The sequence below is a fragment of the Chanodichthys erythropterus genome, chromosome 24, assembly GCF_024489055.1.
Source record: "Chanodichthys erythropterus isolate Z2021 chromosome 24, ASM2448905v1, whole genome shotgun sequence".
In the NCBI taxonomy this organism is placed as follows: Eukaryota; Metazoa; Chordata; class Actinopteri; order Cypriniformes; family Xenocyprididae; genus Chanodichthys; species Chanodichthys erythropterus.
In genome coordinates this window covers 15,794,251-15,813,819 of record NC_090244.1, presented here as the reverse complement: position 1 = coordinate 15,813,819, position 19,569 = coordinate 15,794,251, and the positions used below count along the sequence as shown (strand labels likewise).

Here is a 19,569-nt window from a genome sequence, read left to right as displayed (position 1 = left end):
TGACTGACAGACGGCAACGGTTGGAGTTAAAAATCATCATTTGTGTTCGACTGAAGAAACAAAGTCACCTACATCTCGGATGCCCTGGGGGTAAGCAGATAAACATCAAATTTTCATTTTTGGGTGAACTATCCCTTTAAAGTGTCATGGCAGAGATTGGCGAAATTACCCGGAACAATTTGAACTTTTTTCCCCCAGACCTGTTGCTGTGTGCTTTTCCAGCACGGTCTAAAGTACCATGAAGATTAGTCCAGTGACGTAGGACTGCGCAAGACTTTCCAGTTCCCGCTGGATTTTGTCCTCAGTATATAAGTTTAATAAAGCCTGAACCTCATCGTTGGTCCATCTGTTGTATTTTTTAAACTCCATTGTTGATTTGAATAGCAAACAACTCTTACTGCATGCACTGCAACAGACTTTTAAAAGTGGTGGTTGAAATAAAATGCTGTGTGGAGTCAACCATTCAGCATGTTCAGTGCCCAAGTCTTTGAAAAACTTTGAAAAAGTACTACCTCGTGAGCAGGGACTTTCTGAGGAGGAAATTTTTGATCTGGAACTTCATTCAGACCCTAGTCCCTGCGTTCGAAACACACCGAGTTCCTGGGGAAAGTTCCTGCTGTGGAAATGCGGCTTTAGATGCATCAAGAATTTCAGGGATCTTTTTTGCATATTAATACTCATTTGGAATTGGGCTAATTCTGCCCCTACATGCATTATTGGGTGTTTTTCTTTGTAGTTTTAGAATCAGTTTGGGGCAGTTGTGGCTTGTTAGAGAATTGTACTAGCAATCCAAAGCCCCCCCCCCCCAAAAAAACAAAAACAAATCTGTCTGTCTGTGTGTTTATTTATCTAATAACAGTAACAGAATGGAGTGCAAAATAAAGCCCCTCCACAGAACTGTCCTTTCTCTCTTGGTGCAGTTTTCAATAGAATCGTCTGGCTTCAGGCTGCTGTGAGCAGTACCAGCTGCCCAGTGGAAACTTTCGCTGTCAGAGTTTGCTGTCAAACATCTCATCACAAGTACCAAAAGACAAAAGCCAGCCTTAGGTCCTGTTAATAAATTCCCTAGTGCCACCAGACCATAGGAAGACATTAAGTTACTAAGCTACTGTCCTACTGACATTGTTGCTGAAATACTTATGTGTAGTGGGCAGTGCATATTTTTATTTGAATAATAAAGTTTTAATTTAATTTAAAATTACTCTAAAAATGTCAAGTGATGTAGTTATCAAGTAGAAAAATATTTTCTTACATGTCTATTAGCGCGTTCAAGTTTATTCAAGTCATGTCTAAATGAATTAGTGCCCTGAATAGTTTGAAATATTTGTTTCCGTTTGAAAAGTAATCCATGCTGTTGCATTGTACAGCCACTTGGTGGTGCTGCTGAGCAGGGTAACATTGCATTCTCACTGTCTGTCTGCCATCTAAAATACATCTCAATTACTGCAAATTCTCTTTCTGTAAAATCCAAGGTTTTGACACATAACAAACGTAAATAAGCAAAATCCTAACAAATAAAGCTTGCATTTAGTCTATAAATGTATAATTCATTTCATTCAATTCAAATAAAATAGATTGCAAAGGTAAGCAAACCCATAAAGCACCTTCAATATAATCACAAACACACTTACGCACACTTATATCCCCCCAGGTCCTGTTTCAGCAGTGTCTCTGCATTCAAGTCGCACAGCAAGCAATCGCTCCCCAAGCATAACAAGTCTCACCATGCTGGAGAAAGATCAATTATCCCTATTGTCTCATCTCACCACTTTATAACATAAAGAAGCATACTAGATTACAGCACCCTGCCATTTCCAATGCAAAATATGTGTTTTGTCCCTTTATTAATTTTAATGTGCCTAGTGTATTATTTAGTTAAAAGACATAAAACGCAAGCTTGTTTTGTTTTTAGAAATAACTTGGGACTAGTAGGCTATGCAAGCACACTATTCATGCAAAGTATTTTTATGGTTGTTGTATTAATAGACATTCATACACTTGGGTTATATTATTAATACATTCATATCATCCTCAGTTTATGCGTTCATGTTTTTTAGATAAATAACCAACCCTATAAGATACATGTCTCAGTGCAAGGTAAATAGTAGCATTTTCAATGACCGTTTGACAATGTTTTAGAGTGTTTTTGTTGTTGCCTATAGTGTGTAATTCAAGTTGCACAAAATGAAATAAACATAAAATATATATTCTAAAGACCCAACAATGAATGACACTATAAATCAGTGTAATGAATGTTCAGTCGCCATGATGACTCCCCTCATTTTAAATGGCTTGAGTGTTCCTTGTCTTCCATTGTGGTTCTTTAGGAAAATACACTAGTCGCGGATATGGGGGGAACTTGCTAGTTGGTTTGCATAGTCATGACATTTGAAATTTAAATAGTATGTAAAATAATAAGGCTGGCTATGATAATATTTCAAAATGAGATCATCTTTTGATTTTCTGTATGGTTTTGTGCCTCCTATAAGAAAATCTCCTAAATCTGAATCTATTTGAATATGGTTAGACCCGTGACCCGACCAACCAGATGTGGCCTCATTCATCTCACCAAATGGAGCCATTTCCTCTATAAATTATTCACCAACCTATGCAGACAATAATTACCTATGTTGTGAAAAAATATTCTACAGTACACATTTGACACACTATTGTGAGGATATTAAAGGGCTATTTTATTGCTAAATCCCATTTGTTTGTCGTCAGTGTGAAACTAATTTTAAATTATTATAAACAATGTAAATCAATAACAAATAAATGAAATATTATGAAGTATTATTAAAGCATGAGCTTTTCAGACATTTCATTAAATTATATATGATATATAAATATAATATAATATAAAATAATATATAAATGATGGTAATAAATTAAGAAAAACAATTACAAAAAATAAAATAAAATATTATGAAGTATGAAGTATATATTATGAAGTATTTTAAATTGGCTTTTTTAGAAATTATAAAATTATAAATAATATATAATTATTTATATATAAATAATATATAATTATTTATATATAAATAATGTAAATATTAAAAATCTATTTCATATATACTAATCAACATATAAATAAGAACATGTAATAATGTAAATGAAAAAATTACAGATAAATACATAAAATATAATGAATAAGTATTTTCAAAGCATATTAGGCTTTTCAGAAAATTAATTAAATATTATATAATTATTAATATATAAATACTGTAAATACATTTTGAAATTACATATAAATAAAATATTATGAATAAGTATTTTAAAGTGGCTTTTCAGAAATTATAAACATATATAATTATATATAAATAATGTCAATATTATAAAAAATTACAAATAAATAAAGAAAATGTCATATATACTAATTAACATAAATAATAAAAATTACAAATAATAAATACATAAAATATAAGTATTTTTAAAGCATATTATTATATGCTTTATTATATACTATATGCATATTATTATATTAAAGCTTATTCTTTTCAGAAAATTAATTAAATAATATATCATTATTAATACTGTGAATACATTTTTAAATTACATAGAAATAAAATATTATGAATAAGTATTTTAAAGTGGCTTTTCAGAAATTATAAAATTATAAATAATATAATTTATATATAAATAATGTAAATATTATTAAATTGACAAATAAATAAAATTCAGAAATGTCTTTTATACTAATTAACATATAAATAATAACATGTAATAATGTAAATAAAAATACAAATAAATACATAAAATATTATGAATAATAAAGTATTTTAAAGTGGCTTTTTCAGAAATTATACAATTATAAATAATATATAATTATTTATATATAAATTATGTAAATACATTAAAAACAAATAAATACAATTCAGAAATTGCATATATATACAAATTAACATATAAATAACAACATAATAATGTAAAAAATAAATAAATAAAATATTATGAATAAGTATTTTCGGAAAATGTATTAAATAATATATCATTATTAATATACAAAACACTGTAAACTAATTTTAAAATTACATATAAATAAAATAAAATATTATGAATAAGTGTTTTTAAAGCGTATTAACATTTCCAGAAATGTAATAAAATAATGGGGGGACATTTTTTTTTAAATCTTTTCCCGAATTTTTCTAACTTCACAAGTACTTGGGATCAATTTGCGCGCACCCTTGCATTGCGCGCATGTGTGCGGGAGCGTGCTCTCCGGGCGCGCGGCCGTGGAGGGGGGATTTATGTATGAAAAGAAACAGGAAACTCCGTCGATCTTTTCGACACTTTAACAGCAGTGGGAGAAGCCGAGCGTGAGGCTGAGCATTAATGACTGCGTTTTCACTTTATTTTTAATCAACCATGGCCGTCAAGGCATTCGATTGATTACTGACACCCTCCGTTTTTATTTTTTTTAACTTTAGAAACTCCAGCGCCTGGAAAAATCCAGTTTTAAGAGGTTGTGCGCGTGTGAAAGAGTTGGGCGTGAGACGTCGCGGTGGCTCCTCATTTGAACCACAGTGCATGATATTTATTTCCTCCATTTTTTTCGCCTCTTCGACTTCTTATATAGTTTGAAAGCGTTTTAAACTCCAAAAAGATGGGGTGCACCCTGAGCTCGGACGACAAGAGCGCCCAGGAGAGGAGTAAAATGATTGACAAAAACCTGCGGGATGATGGAGAGAAAGCGTCTCGAGAGGTCAAGCTGCTGCTGCTGGGTGAGTTAGCCGCTCCGTTAGGGAAAACGCCCTGTAAATTCAACTTCACAACAAGTATGAGATACATTAGCACTGGATTTGACATTTAAATAAGCTTTGAGTCGAGAATAAAGCAGTCAAGTGCATATTTATGAACACTGGGAAACTTTTCTGTCAATAGTTACCGCGCTGGTGTCTCCGCTAGCATATGAAGCTAATCCACTCAGTTATATCACTCGAATCATTTAACACTGTTTTTAATAGTGTAATTTACATATCTATACATTAGAGATTAGATAATTGCGTAAATTGTTTTATTTGGCTGCTTTTGTTCGTTTACTTTGGTCTTGACTTCTTAAAAGTGCTCGTTTGCATATTCGTGGCCAGTAAAACGCGAACGGCTAATCCAGCCAACAAAAGCCTAGTTTAATCTAATTTAATCCCCACTGCCTGATTTACTGAGATGGATCTGATAGATTACCCTAACCCTCATCCAATTATGATAAATGAGCTTGTGTATATGGAGGGTCCTGCTGGGTGCTTGGTGTAATCTGGAGAGGATGATGGGCTTAAAAAGTGGTTTCAAAAACATCATAATGAGTCTGAAAACTCTTAAATATGTATCATTAATTCAGGTTTGAGTTATTTAAATAGTTTTCAAACACCAAGCTCTTAAACACTCTAGAATATTAATATTAAAATAGCAGAAATTGTTGATTTTAACAAAATATTCATAATGAATTTCCTACAATATCACACCTATAAACTGTATGTATTGTTCACGGTATTCTTTCTATTACATTAGCAGTAGACATGTAAATTCATTGCGATTTACATAGAGGCCACTTGTTCTTCAGTTTCCGATTCCTGTTTTGCATATGTTTCTTCTGTACTTTTCCAGTATTTTTATATGCAAGCATTTTTCAGGGCACTGAGCAATGAAGAAGAACAATTTATTCGCTCGTGGTGATTTGAACATTTGTTTGCCTTTATTGTTTATCGATGGCGTGTTCATCTTAAACATAATATTTGTCTCAGAGACTTGAAGAGCAGCACTTGGTGCTGTTTGCATGCAGTTTGTACATTTTGAATAGCTGGAAAGTTTTCCGTGTCAGTTTCCCTTGCTTTTTCTTCCGCCAAACGATAATAATCAACATTTCACTTGGATTTGCCAATTTAATTATCCGTTCATTGTACAAACATTTTCCCATTGGTCTCTTCTTGTTGTGTAAATTGTTAGAGGGCATAAAACCTGTCCTTACACCATCAAACTTTAGGGAAAATTAGCATATAATTATCTAGTTAACTTGATTCCCCCTAAGTGCTGATTCATTATACGCCCTCTGTGTGCTGCGTTCTTGGGTTTGTTTGCTTTTTGGCATCGCGGATCGACAGCATATGTCCTAACGCCTGCTGTAAAACAGGCTGGACTTCCTGTTTAGACTATAGAAGGGGACAAATGGTGACTTCCAGGATTGTTACTAAGAATAAATTCACTGCTGAGAAGAGAAAACACTTTCACTTGTGGTTATTTGAATAATTTTGTCGCAGTGAGTGCCAGAAACGTGTATCAAAATGTGATAATTCAGTAAAGATTAGCACTGCTTCACGGTTTAGAGCGTGTTGGTCGTGTGTCTCAGGCAGTGTTGTTGGTTGCCCAGAAACTGAAGAGCCAGTTCAAATTACAGCACCATAAACGCAGCCGCAGGAGACCAAACAAAAGGTGAAACCAGTGCTTTGGGAGTCACGTTCACTATGTGGCACCAGAAACTTGTAATGATGCATCTTAGAATAAAGCTGTCATCAGTATTATTGCAAATGCTATGGTTGAAGGGTTAGTTCACCCAAAAATTAAAATTCTGACATTTACTCACTCTCATGTAGTTCTAAACCATTTTGTTCATCTTTGAGAAACAAATGAAGATATTTTAATGAAATCTAAGAGATTTCGGTCCCTCCATAGACAGTCTTTCCAGATTTTCTACCAAATTTTATAAATAGACGCAAAACAATAGCTTTGAACAGATTAAATTTAGGTTTTTATTCACATAAACATTCATCAATGCACACATCAGATATAGTAAACGGTAGCTCAAGCATGTTCACTTGACGTGCGAGAACCAATGAGGTTCATTCTTGTGTTATGTAGCACATTTAAAGGGTTAGTTCACCCAAAAATGTTCACCCTGTCATTTATTACTTACCCTCATGTTGAGAGAGGAAGTGTCCATTGCTCCCTATGGAGGCCTCACAGAGCCATCGGATTTCAACTAAAATATCTTAATTTGTGTTCTGAAGATTAACGAAGGTCTTACGGGTGTGGAACGACATGAGGGTGAGTAATGAATGACTGAATTTTCATTTTTGGGTGAACTAACCCTTTAAGCCTCCGCAAGGACCAATAAGGTTTGTTCTCATTCATCAGAGCTTATGTTCGCTGATCAATGTTTATATGTGAATAAAAGCCTAAATTCAATCTGTTCATCAAATAAAGTGATTGAGTCTCTTAAGGAAATTTGGTCAAAACCCCTCAATTCATATGGATTAGTTTTATGATCTCTTTATGAAATTTTTGAAGCGTCTAAACGGTAATTATAATGCACGGATCAAATATAATAATGCTCATCCGTTTTATTTCTCAATCGTTTACGTTCACGTAAGCCATAAGCAACCGTGTTTATGAGGATATTCACAGGGAAGTGCATTTTGATATAATTTTGCATGTATGTGTCTGTTCAAGAACAAATAGAGAACAGAATTCGTTGTTATCTCTGTGTGTGCGCACAGAAAACGACATGCGAGTTCAGAATTGAGTTCTTTTTCGTGTCTTTAAACTAACCGAAACCAAAAGATTCATTCTTTGATGGTTAAACTTTGCAATTAATTTATCATGCATTTCGAACCGTGGTTTCCGGTCTGAATGGATCAACTACGATCCCTATGCTTGACATTGCCCATCCTGCAATGTGATTCTCGCATTTGCGCACATTGTGATATCGATGCTAAAAGGAACTGTCGGGCAGCCCTAGCAAGGAGTTTGGCCTGCACAATCGAATCACTTCTAAGGTTATTTCAAGATAAATTTGTGTGATCTGGAATTTAATGTAAAGACGAAACATTTCCTCATTGCATCTGGTTCAAGTTATTCACTCAAATTCACCACGTTGACAAACAACTGTGAGCATATATCGCTACACATTTGATAGTTTAAATAGTTTGTCAGCAAAATTTCTGAGAGATTTCACAAATGTCCACAGTCTTGTTGGTAATATGGGTCAGATTTGCAAAATTTTGCCAGAAGTTCATTGTCAACTATCAAAAATGTAGCGATCTATGAAGCACCGCACGCGCAGATGGTGGTGAATACTGGGAATTTGCAAGAAAACCCACTGCGAAATCTGCGTGAATTTTTCATTGTGTGAAATTCTCCTTTTCATCACATTTCATTACATGAAAAAGCTTGTCACTCGTGGATTCCTAAAGAAATTACTAAATTTGGCAAATAAATGATAAATATGTTTGACATGCTGGAACTGTTCCTTATCTATCTGTTGAACACTTTGATATTTGCTTCTCAGGAAACATTACGGTCTTTGTTTGAGGACAATAAATGGTGTGGATGAACATTAAGTACCACAAGCCTCTCATCAACTCGTGTGGGGGTCTCTGGGGTAAATGCAGCGCTCTTGTGTTCGGTCTCCTCGCAGTAGGGTTTGAATCTGTGTGAGAGATGCTGATGTGGCCTAATTGCTGTGTTTTTGCTCTGGGACTCAGAGAAAGAGATGTCCTCCCACAGGGACGTCCTCTAACCACAACTGAGATGGTTAATTGAAATGTTCGCTCAGTGAACGGATGAACTCTAGTCTCATGGAAGAGCTGTATGGGAGTGTTGAGATTTTCTTGACCGTAGGTAAATTAAAGACCAGCTAGCCTTATTCTGAAATGATGAAATTTTAATTAAAAACTTTAGGGAAAAAATTTAGGGATTTTTTAACATTTTGATGCCAGGGATATTGTTACAACAGATTTCCATATAAAAAAAAGAAATGCTGTTTGAATTTTATATTCATCAAAGAATCCTGAAAAAAGTATCATGGTTTCCACAAAAATATTAAGCAGCACAACTGTTTTTAACATTGATACTTATAAGAAATATTTCTTGAGCAGCAAATCATCATATTAGAATTATTTCTGAAGGATCATGTGACACTGAAGACTGGAGTAATGATGGTGAAAATTTAGCTTTGCCATCACAGGAATAAATTACATTAAAAAATATATTAGAATAAAAAGATATTTTACATTTGAATGGTGTTTCCCAATCTATTTTTACTCTATTTTTGATCAAATAAATGTAGCATTGATGACTTATTACAAAAACATTTAAAAATCTTACCTAGCCCAAACTTTTGCACAGTGTATAATTTTTAAAAGTTTATTAATAATGTATTAAAAACATTGACACTATTTTTAACACTGTTGAAAGGCCTAAAATAAAAAATCCATCTATTTTCCTTACAAATTTTCTTGGATCCTCTTGTGGCCTCCTGGGGGCCCATGGACCCCAGTTTGAAACCTTAACTGTTTCTAAAGTTTTTAGTCTTTATATTTGCTGTCTGTCACCCGCAAACTGACAAGGTTATCTAGACATATAGCTAATCGGTTTTCAAAAGTTTGTCTGTAATCCCATTACGGTGAGGTGACTTTTAATTAATCCATTAAGATTAACACCTACACTTGTTAACATACAGGGGAGTGAAATATCCACTTAATGAGTATACATTTGTCTAGGTTTCATTGACTGTTTTGTTGGTTTGGGCCATTTCACATGACGTCAGTTTTTCCCACTTCCCTTTGGTTTCACTTGTTTTTATCATATGAATAGTAAGGATGAATCATGACAATATAATTTCAGTAAAAGTCTTTTTTTCCTTTCAAGGTTTAAGTTGATAAGGTCTTCTCTCCACCCAGTTATTACTTTTGGCAAAATCAAATGAATTTTCCCACTCAATCTGACACTGTAAAGAAGTACTTTTGCTGAGCTGGCAAAAGCCACAAATGCTTGAACATTCAGAGTCAGATCCTCATATTCTTTTATGGAGCAGGGAAAGATCTGGAATGTTTGGGTGTGTGTCCATCTGGCTAACACACTCTCTCTTTCTCTCTCTCGCAGGGGCTGGTGAATCTGGGAAGAGTACAATTGTCAAACAGATGAAGTAAGTTTCACCCCCAAATGTGTCCTCATAATGTCATACTAGTTTCATAACATTTAAAAATCATGCGAGATGTAAGAGATAGCAGTGTTCATTAAAATTAAACGTGCAATGCATTACATAATTATTTGATTATGGACATGACTTATTAAAGGACTTCCCTGTGTTTGTCAGACTATTATAACCATGTAACATTTTAAACATCCTCAAAGCCATTAGAATTAAGCAATAGAGTGCTGCAGAGATGACACTCAGTCTGGCTCCCTCAACAAAAACCCAATAGGATTTTTCTATTGTCTTTTGGATTATTGCAGAAAATAAGCTCTGTGCCCAACAAAAGTTTGATTCTTACAGATGATTCTTTTGTTCATCATTCTAATCTTCACATGAACACAACTTCTATGAATTTTAAAGCATAAATACAGTTTGTCAGAAGTAAAAAGCTTAAAATAGTTAAAGGAACCTATTATGCAAAATTCACTTTTGCATGGTGTTTGGATATAAATGTAACGCGTAAAACGTCAGTGTGTATACACAACCCCTCTATAATGATAAAAATCCAACCACTCCTCTTTTTTTTTTTTTTTTTTTTTTTTTTTAAATCCCAATTAGGGATGCTCATTTCGGTTAACTTTCTCGACCGACAACCGACGCTCGTTATCCGATTATTAACCGTTAACTGATAAGATTAAAATGTTGTATAGCGTATATGATGATAATATGACATATATATGACATTAAATAAAAAAATACAATTGACGAGTGTCTGTGTCTTCCACGGGTTTATTTTAACATGCAAACAGCAGCATAGAACAGATAAACAACAGAACCTGGATTCACATTATCAAATTCGCACCTGCATAATTTAAATAAAAAGGCATAACTTCACTTAAATGTTTAACAAATTAAGATGACAAAAAAAAACAAAAAACACGGTGAATCGATTGAAGCTTTGAACAACCGGTATTTTAGACATTTTTTCCGTCAAATAAAAATAGCAGGCCTACCTCAAGGATTGTTATTTGTTATGACCACGGACGGTGTACGTTGTCCATTAACTACAAATCCTCACGAAAACTTCAGTCAAGCCAGCTCGCGCGTCAATCTGAGAGACCAGCCTCTTACCTTAAAGTGTCAAATTTCTTGGTTTCTGAATGGACGGTTTTGCTTGATTGACAAACGCTAACGTTCGGCCACGATTTATATACCATCGTCCTGTCCTAAAACGTTAGCACGCTGTGATCGATTGCTTGGAGATCGCGTGTTTCTCTGTTCGAGAGCGCATTTCCTCTTCTTCACATCTGCGACAAAACAGTTGATTATTTATGAAGGAAAGCTCACAGAAACGTGAAAATGGTCTCATTTGAAAGAAAATATCCTAAGCTAAAAGATGATATATTGTGACTGATTGAAGCAGCCCTTATCAAAAGTGCGGGGGGGTCGATTTCTGTCTTTTCAAAAGTGCGGGGTCGTCTTGACCCCCCTGTCCCCCGTGCCTATCGAAATGGTCAGTACTTCTTTTCGCTCGCTTCATTTTGCTTGTTGCTTAGCGAAATATGTCTGGCACGTGTGAAACGCCCCGCGAGTTAACAAATAAGCATATATGTAACTATATATAGCATATTTTTCTTTAACCATGCAGCAAAAAAAAAAAAAAAAAAAAAAACAAACAAACAAACAAAACAAAAAAAAAACGTTTAACTGATAGTATTAATCGGTTAAAATTCTTACTTTCGGTTAACGGTTAAACGGTCAATGTGAGCATCCCTAATCCCAATAAATGTGTCTCAGAACAAGCCGTTTCCAGATCCCTGGCAATGTGACGTCCCGGGCCCCGCCCACGAATGTTGACACACTGATGTTTTAACATAGAACCGCCCTGAGCGAGTTCACAGCCAGTTGTACAGTCCGCCATTGCTGTGCTGACGAGAATGTCTCCCAAACGTTTTAGGTGTTCTGTAGCTGGATGGATTAATTTAATTAATTAATTAATAAATCTGAGCTGCTTAAGACGAGGTGGATTCATTTTGTTTTCGAAGAAAATGCTCCCTCAACTCTCCTGAAATGAATTTATGTCTGCGCGAATCATTTCGCACCGGACTGCTTTGTGATCGAATGACAATAGAAAGGGACAATACAAAACCAAGGTTGTGCTAAAAAGTTGTTACTCAAGGATAGATCAGTAGATCTAGCTTACAGTCTCCAGAGTGATACCGGATACGGCAGTAATGAAGGTGAGAGCACTTTATTACAGTTCATCGGAGTTGATTTACAAAGTTTACCAGTTTTATTAAGCACCACCCAAAAAGACATAAGGTCTATATATATTTGATTACTGTTAGTTGTAACGAGTATTTCTGTGTATTTCACCATGTATGTTGATGGTAATGCGAAAGAGAGAGAGAGAGATTATGGATAATATTTTAATGCACACTTGCACTGTTTTATTAAGCTCTTACAGTGATTTTTCTTGAGTGAATACAGACACTTCATATTTTGGGGGAAGTACAATAAAAGTTATAAAACTCATCGGTAAACAGGCTTGTACTAATATAGTGGATAAAAACAAGACGACACTATAAGTTACAACTGTAATTAAACTAAACTATACCTGTTCTATCTCCATGCAGCATATATTCGCAGTTACTGCATACTGACTGACACCGGAGAATGAGCTCTTGAAGCTCCACCCTCTTAGGCCTGAGTGCAGCAGCTCATTTGCATTTAAAGGGCACACGCTGAAACGCCGTATTTTGCTCAACCCCAAAAAGTGGCAATTTTAACATGCTATATAAAGTTATCTGTGGGGTATTTTAAGCTAAAACTTCACATACACACTCTGGGAACATCAGAGACTAATTTTACATCTTGTAAAAGGGGGCATAATAGGTCCCCTTTAATAAACAAACTACACCACGGTTACATGACTTCAACGTCACCACCATTAAGCTTTCGACAACTTTTCAGTCTTTATTTAAAGGGTTAGTTCACCCAAAAATGAAAATTATCCCGTGATTTACGCACCCTCAAACCATCCTAGTTGTATATGACTCTCTTCTTTCAGACAAACACACTCTGAGATATATTTAAAAATATCCTGGCTCTTCCAAACTTTATAATGGTAGTGAGTAGGGAGTGTGATTTTGAAGCAAAAAAACTGTAAAAAAAATATTTATATATATATATAAGACTTAAGATGCAAAAGCCTCTAAGTGCCATCTGAAATCTTCTTCTAAAATGAGCATTTTTATCGAGCTTGTATGTTTAGGTTGAGTAATTTGACTTTAATGGCAATTAATAGGTCTTTTTCATTGCCATTAAAGTTAGATAACTGAACATAAACATACAAGCTTGATAATGCTAATTTTAGAAGAAAATTTCAGATGGCATTTAGAGGCATTTGCATCTGAAGTCTATATGACTTCAGATTATATATATATATATATATATATATATATATATATATATATATATATATATATATATATATATATATATATATATATATATATAATATAAAAAATGGAGATAGATAGATTTATTAACTTTATTAACTAGCTTCCGACCTGATGCATGACATAATGATGAACGCGGAAATGCAGAGGATAGAGCAAAATGAAACACCGGTCATGAATTAAAGTCTAAAATGAGAAATTTTAAAGAGAAATGTGGAAGGATTTCAGTATAAGAGAAGAGGAGCTTGAGTTTGTTGCCCAGCCCTATTTGTTTGAACCGCGAGAGGTGTCTAAGCTTACGATACTGCTACATCCTGTGTCATACATCGCTTCAGGGGGTTACCCTTGAGGCTCAAGTCAACTTGCGCAGTATGGGTACAATGTCTGGTGTATGCTATTTATTTTAGATTGTTTTAAATAAGGATTTTTTTCCTTTCAAAAACCCATTGCTTTGCTTCAGAAGGCCTTTGTTAACCCCCTGAAGCCGTATGGATTACATATACAATGGTTGGATGCACTTTTTTTGGCTTCAAAATCGGGCCCCCCATTCACTGCCATTACATAGTTTGGAAGAGCCATGATATTTTTAAACATTTCTCCGATTGTGTTTGTCTCTGAAAGAAGAAAGTCTTATACACCTAGGATTGCTTGAGGGTGACTAAATCATGGGATCATTTTCATTTCTATCCCTTTAAAAAACATTTTCCCTGAAACTTTGAGAATTGCTTGTTAGAGTGAGATTATAAACACCAATGAGGCTGTAAAAGTGGACTATTCACAATTAAAATCTCAAATCTCATACTGATGTATTTTATGTTATAAGATCAAACGTGAAAATATCTTGAGCTTGTTAACCTCACCTTTTTTTCAGGCATTTAACCAAAAACCCATTCAAACTGATGGGTATGATGGAACTGCAAGTGCTAATATGCTAATTTGTTTCTGGGTTTTGGCCAACAAAAGTGCATCACCCATGCAGCAATCTATAGGGCAAAAATAATAATATATCTTTACATTTAATGGGCGTTGTTTGGCACGGCGTGCAGCAGAATGCTTCCAACCTCTTCAGCCAGGACTGTATTCACAATATTCATTCCAAGAACTATTAGCTTTATTACTTCAATTAATGGCATTGACCTTCTCCCACAGAATCATCCATGAAGCAGGCTACTCAGAGGAAGAGTGCAAACAGTACAGAGCCGTGGTCTACAGCAACACTATCCAGTCCATCATCGCCATCATAAGGGCCATGGGCCGCCTGAAGATTGACTTTGCGGATGCTGGACGGGCTGTAAGTGCTGCTCTTATTATGTAAAGTGGTGTTAAATGCCTGCCAAATATATTCCAGGCCACTTATTTATGTAATGCCAAAATATCAAAAGGAAATCAAGAGAACGATGCATTTGATTGGCTGTTTTGCAGGATGACGCAAGGCAGCTGTTTGTTCTGGCTGGATCCGCGGATGAAGGCTACATGACGAGCGAGCTGTCTGGAATCATCCAGCGGCTGTGGAAGGATGGAGGCGTGCAGGCTTGTTTCAGTCGCTCCAGAGAGTACCAGCTCAATGACTCTGCCTCATAGTGAGTTTCTCTCTCTCTCTCTTAGTTTTTTGGCATATTTTCTGCCCTACACAGCCGTTTCCCACATAATGACCTTTGCGCTCCCCACATAATGCTGCTCCGTTTCCATTGTGGCCACTGACCACGTCATTGGTTTGTGTACTGCGTGCAGACATTACTTTTACATTGAGCTGAGTTATTATTGACATTATTCCATCCATTATGGCCCATGATTCAAATATGCTTTATGCAAACTTTTCAAAAATGCAAATTTGTCCTGTGTTCTCAAAGTTTGCAGTTAACCCTTACCTTTTGCATACAACCCAGATGAACAATTCTATGGCATAATAAAAATGAGATGTGTCTGACTGTTGGCTACAAAGATAAACCATTTTGAAATTCAAATTTTGAATAAATTTAACACTACCTTTCACACGTTTCAAGTCTCTTCTGCTCACCAAGGCTGCATTTATTTATTAAAAAATTGTTAAAATAACTCATTTGAATTATATTTTAAATTTAATTTATTCCTGTGATGGCAAAGCTGAATTTGCAGCACCAGTACTCCAGTCTTCAGTGTCACATGATCCTTCAGAAATCATTCTGATATGCTGATTTTCTGCTCAAGAAACATGTCTCATTATTGAAAATGGTTTAATATTTTTGTGGAAAGTTCAAAAGAACAGCATTTATTTGAAATGAAACCTTTTATAACCTTAAACGTCTTTACTGTGACTTTTGTACAATTAATTGCGTATAATTGACCCTAAACTTTTGAATAGTAGTGTATAACCTTTTCAAAAGTCTGAACATTGCATATGCTGACGTTGAGATAAATGAGCAACTTTGAGCTGGATTAATTAAACTTCATGTGATTTCAATTCTTCTCATATAAAATTACAAATCAGTACAGGTTTCCTGAACTAGTCTGTCATTGGTTAGACAAACAGATAGGACCGCCCCAAACTTGTGCTATTGGTTGAGCCAGTGTTACTGTAATTGGATGGTTAGGATACTTAAACCAAGCAAAAGTACAATAGTATTTACACTTTTCTGTGAAATCAACTTATGAGTGGCTTATTTTTTCAATTAAAGACTTGCATTTCACTTTTAAGTCATTATGCATAACTGATTTTTATATATATAATAGTAATTAATCTGTATTTTCTCTCTATAGCTACCTGAATGACCTAGACAGAATATCCAGTCCTTCCTATGTCCCAACTCAGCAAGATGTCCTGAGAACCAGGGTGAAGACTACTGGTATTGTGGAGACCCACTTCACTTTCAAGGACCTTCACTTCAAGTGAGTATAGACATTGTAACTGCACACATATAATGCATACATACATACACCACAGTACCTTGAAAATATCATTGTGTGTTCAGTGTGACTGTCCCAAAGTGCATCTCACCACCCACATCTCTTCTACTTTCAGAATGTTTGATGTGGGCGGCCAGAGATCCGAGAGGAAGAAATGGATCCACTGTTTTGAGGGAGTAACCGCCATCATCTTCTGCGTGTCTCTCAGCGATTACGACCTTGTCCTGGCTGAAGATGAGGAAATGGTGAGCACTTAAACAAGACCTCTTTTCAGTGTCAGCATCCCGAAACAGAAACTTTGCCTTTTTAAAGTTCCTCTCAAACAGTACTTGGTTTCTTCTCTTGTAGAACCGAATGCATGAGAGTATGAAGCTGTTTGACAGCATCTGCAACAACAAGTGGTTCACGGACACCTCCATCATCCTGTTTCTCAACAAAAAGGATCTGTTTGATGATAAGATCAAAAAAAGCCCACTTACTATTTGTTTCCCAGAGTATACTGGTATGGATATATTCATCTCTCAATCCTAATATACAAATGTTTTTTTTTTTGTTTCTAGAATATTTAATGTGATAGAAAAATAAGAATCTAATTCAACAATAGTAAAAAATACAACAGACATATCTGTTGAGCACATGAACACAATGGCCAATCAGAGAACAGCGCTCAAAATGCTAGGGGAAATGCTGGTCTTGTTACATTTTTAAAACTTCAGTACTTTGACAACACTATTGTGTGAAACTCTCTACAAGGATCCAGCACGTATGAGGACGCAGCCGCTTACATTCAGTGTCAGTTTGAGGACCTGAATAAGAGGAAGGACACCAAAGAGATCTACTCCCACTTCACCTGCGCCACCGATACCAAGAACGTGCAGTTCGTCTTTGATGCCGTCACTGACGTCATCATCAAAAACAACCTGAAGGACTGTGGGCTCTTCTAAAACGAGCCATCACACTGGTGAGCAGAAACATAGGAACTTAATGACTTAATTTGTATGATTGTGGTAAAACTGTTTATTCATCCATCCAACGTTCCCTTTTGATCCTTTCGCAGTGTGACGCGAGTGGCCTGATGTGAAACCTTTGGGAGAACCAGAGCAGGAAGAAGGTCAACCATGAACCTGAATGTTAAATGGGTTACTTAACTTTATATTTATGTTCTCTGAACATTTTAGATTTTTTTTAGGGCGTTTTAGAAAAAAAAAAAAAAAAACATTTTGTGTAAAATATTTGTATAACTGTAATTGTTGCTGGAATTTTTCACCATTTTTAGACGTTGACTTTACAGGTCTTTTTTAAATGGTATTTTTCATTCAAAGGGTTTTTGGGATCATTATTCTCTCTCTACTCTGAATATTAAGGTCATGTGCCTTGCAGTTACTGTCGCAGTGCTTTTCCCCCTCTTTTCAACCAAGTTAAATATGAGCCAGTTGATATTTATCCACACGGCTATCATCTGTTCAATAGTAGTCTAGATCATTGAAAGCTAAGACCAAACAACTGTGGGTGATCTCAGAGCTGCGAATTGTGAATGGGGGAAAATGTAAACATGCTAGAACCTTCTGCTTATCCGAGTACAGCCGTCATTACCAGCACATGTTATGTGAGATTTGCCTGCGATTTGGAATGATGGAAAAACTGTGGTGAGCCCTGAAATTTGCTGATGAATTGTTCCTCTGCACCTGCAAATCATGAACTGTTTTAATGGAGAACTCAGAAAAAGGTCAACATTTTGCATTAATAGGCATTTTACTGATCAAAGGGAACCATTTTTGAATACATTAATAGGGACCAAAGAATTTCTCCTTAGAATTCATGTAACTTTTAATTTTTGCACTAGGTCCACATCCCTATGTTACATAACAAATGATTTAACTACCTGTACAATGTAATGTCTCATAGAAGCCTTCAGTAGAAGCACAAATGTCTTTTCTGATAGTAACATGGTCAATTAAAATGGTTTTAAAATTCACATCCCTTAAATGTAGGTTCTTATTGTAGAACAAATGTTGACTGATATCCACTATTTTGCTAATAAAAATGCTGTTGAAATAACAGCATCCTGAAATAAGAGTTCTGGCTTGAAGAGTTTTTCTTTTCACTTTTAAAATGAGAATAGCCCATTCCATAACATTATATAAATTATAACTCTCCTCTTTTTATTCAACCAAAAACACATTTGTAAGAGTGCTTTTGCTTTGAATGGAGGTTTTTTGAAGTGTATGAGAAATCATAAATGAATATCTCCCCCCGAAGAGCTCTTGCATCACAGAAGGTTATTGAAACACAGATGCACACTGCACTCTTGTGGCGATGACAAGAGAAGGCAGAAGTGTGGCTCCCGTTGGCCTTTAGTTATGGTTAAGTACAGGCAGGCAAATTATTTGAATGACTTGATTATATAATATAAACGTATTATAAATTATGAATTTGTCATTTAATAATGTATAATATATTTTACATATAAGTTGTAATGTGGTTTTTGTCTCAAGTTTATTTTCATTAGTGTTTATCATTGTATCTATGGTAACACTTTAGAATAAGGTTTCATTTGTTAACATTAACAATGACAATGATCAATACTTCTGCAGCATTTATTAGTGTTAGTTAATTTTAACTGCAACATTCACTAATGCACTGAACTAACGCAAACGTGGATATTTTTATTAACTAATGTTGATAAATGTTAACATGAACAATATATTCTTACAGCATGTATTAACGCAATATGTTAAGAAATGAGACATTGTAACGTGTTACTGTATACATATATAAATATAAAACAACCTCATATACGTGTGTGGATTAATGATGTGACGTGATGGGTCATTTTTTTGTCCAAAGGCCTTAAAGGTGCTAAAGAGGATGTTTTGTTTTATACATTTTGCAATATTACTTGAAACTGTCTTTACTAACTGATAAAAGACTATTTATTAGGTGCACTGAAAGGAATAATATACATCATCTGTGCACGGAGTAGGGCCTTAAAAACATCTTAATCTTTGATTGACAAGCCAGAGGGCCAATCGTTTACGCGATTGGCCCTCTGGCTTGTCAATCACTGCCGTGAAGTTCCTTGTGAGAGATGTGCGTGGCTGCACGCTCCAGTAACTTTCCACACTCCACAGGCGCCGCATGCAATGTTTTTGTCAGGAGAAAGGAGTAACAACTTGCAGATTATGAGTTACCTGCGGGGAGTCCGACATAATGAATCCACTAACACGACACAGCGAATGCCGGTGGTAAACACTCGTGTTCCAATAATCGTGCACGAGTTTTGGGAGGCGTTCCTTTGAAATGAGCTGTGAAGGAGGG

General features: G+C 35.3%; 1 protein-coding gene across 1 annotated transcript; it reads left to right on the top strand.

The window, feature by feature from the left end:
* The first annotated feature begins 4,255 nt into the window (after positions 1 to 4,255).
* gnaia (guanine nucleotide binding protein (G protein), alpha inhibiting activity polypeptide a) lies at positions 4,256 to 18,999 on the top strand. The gene is made up of 9 exons (XM_067380620.1): positions 4,256 to 4,721; positions 9,874 to 9,916; positions 14,518 to 14,659; positions 14,791 to 14,948; positions 16,105 to 16,233; positions 16,367 to 16,496; positions 16,600 to 16,753; positions 17,005 to 17,212; positions 17,309 to 18,999. Exons 1-8 carry the CDS (start codon positions 4,604 to 4,606, stop codon positions 17,193 to 17,195), a joined length of 1,065 nt encoding a protein of 354 aa, XP_067236721.1. The 5' UTR covers positions 4,256 to 4,603; the 3' UTR covers positions 17,196 to 17,212; positions 17,309 to 18,999.
* Positions 19,000 to 19,569: the final 570 nt, after the last annotated feature.

Coding starts and splice junctions, on each gene's coding strand:
- gnaia (XM_067380620.1), top strand. CDS start 4,604: ATGGGGTGCACCCTGAGCTCGGACGACAAGAGCGCCCAGGAGAGGAGT. Junction 14,660..14,790: donor TTGCGGATGCTGGACGGGCT/GTAAGTGCTGCT, acceptor GCTGTTTTGCAG/GATGACGCAAGGCAGCTGTT. Junction 16,497..16,599: donor TGGCTGAAGATGAGGAAATG/GTGAGCACTTAA, acceptor CTTCTCTTGTAG/AACCGAATGCATGAGAGTAT.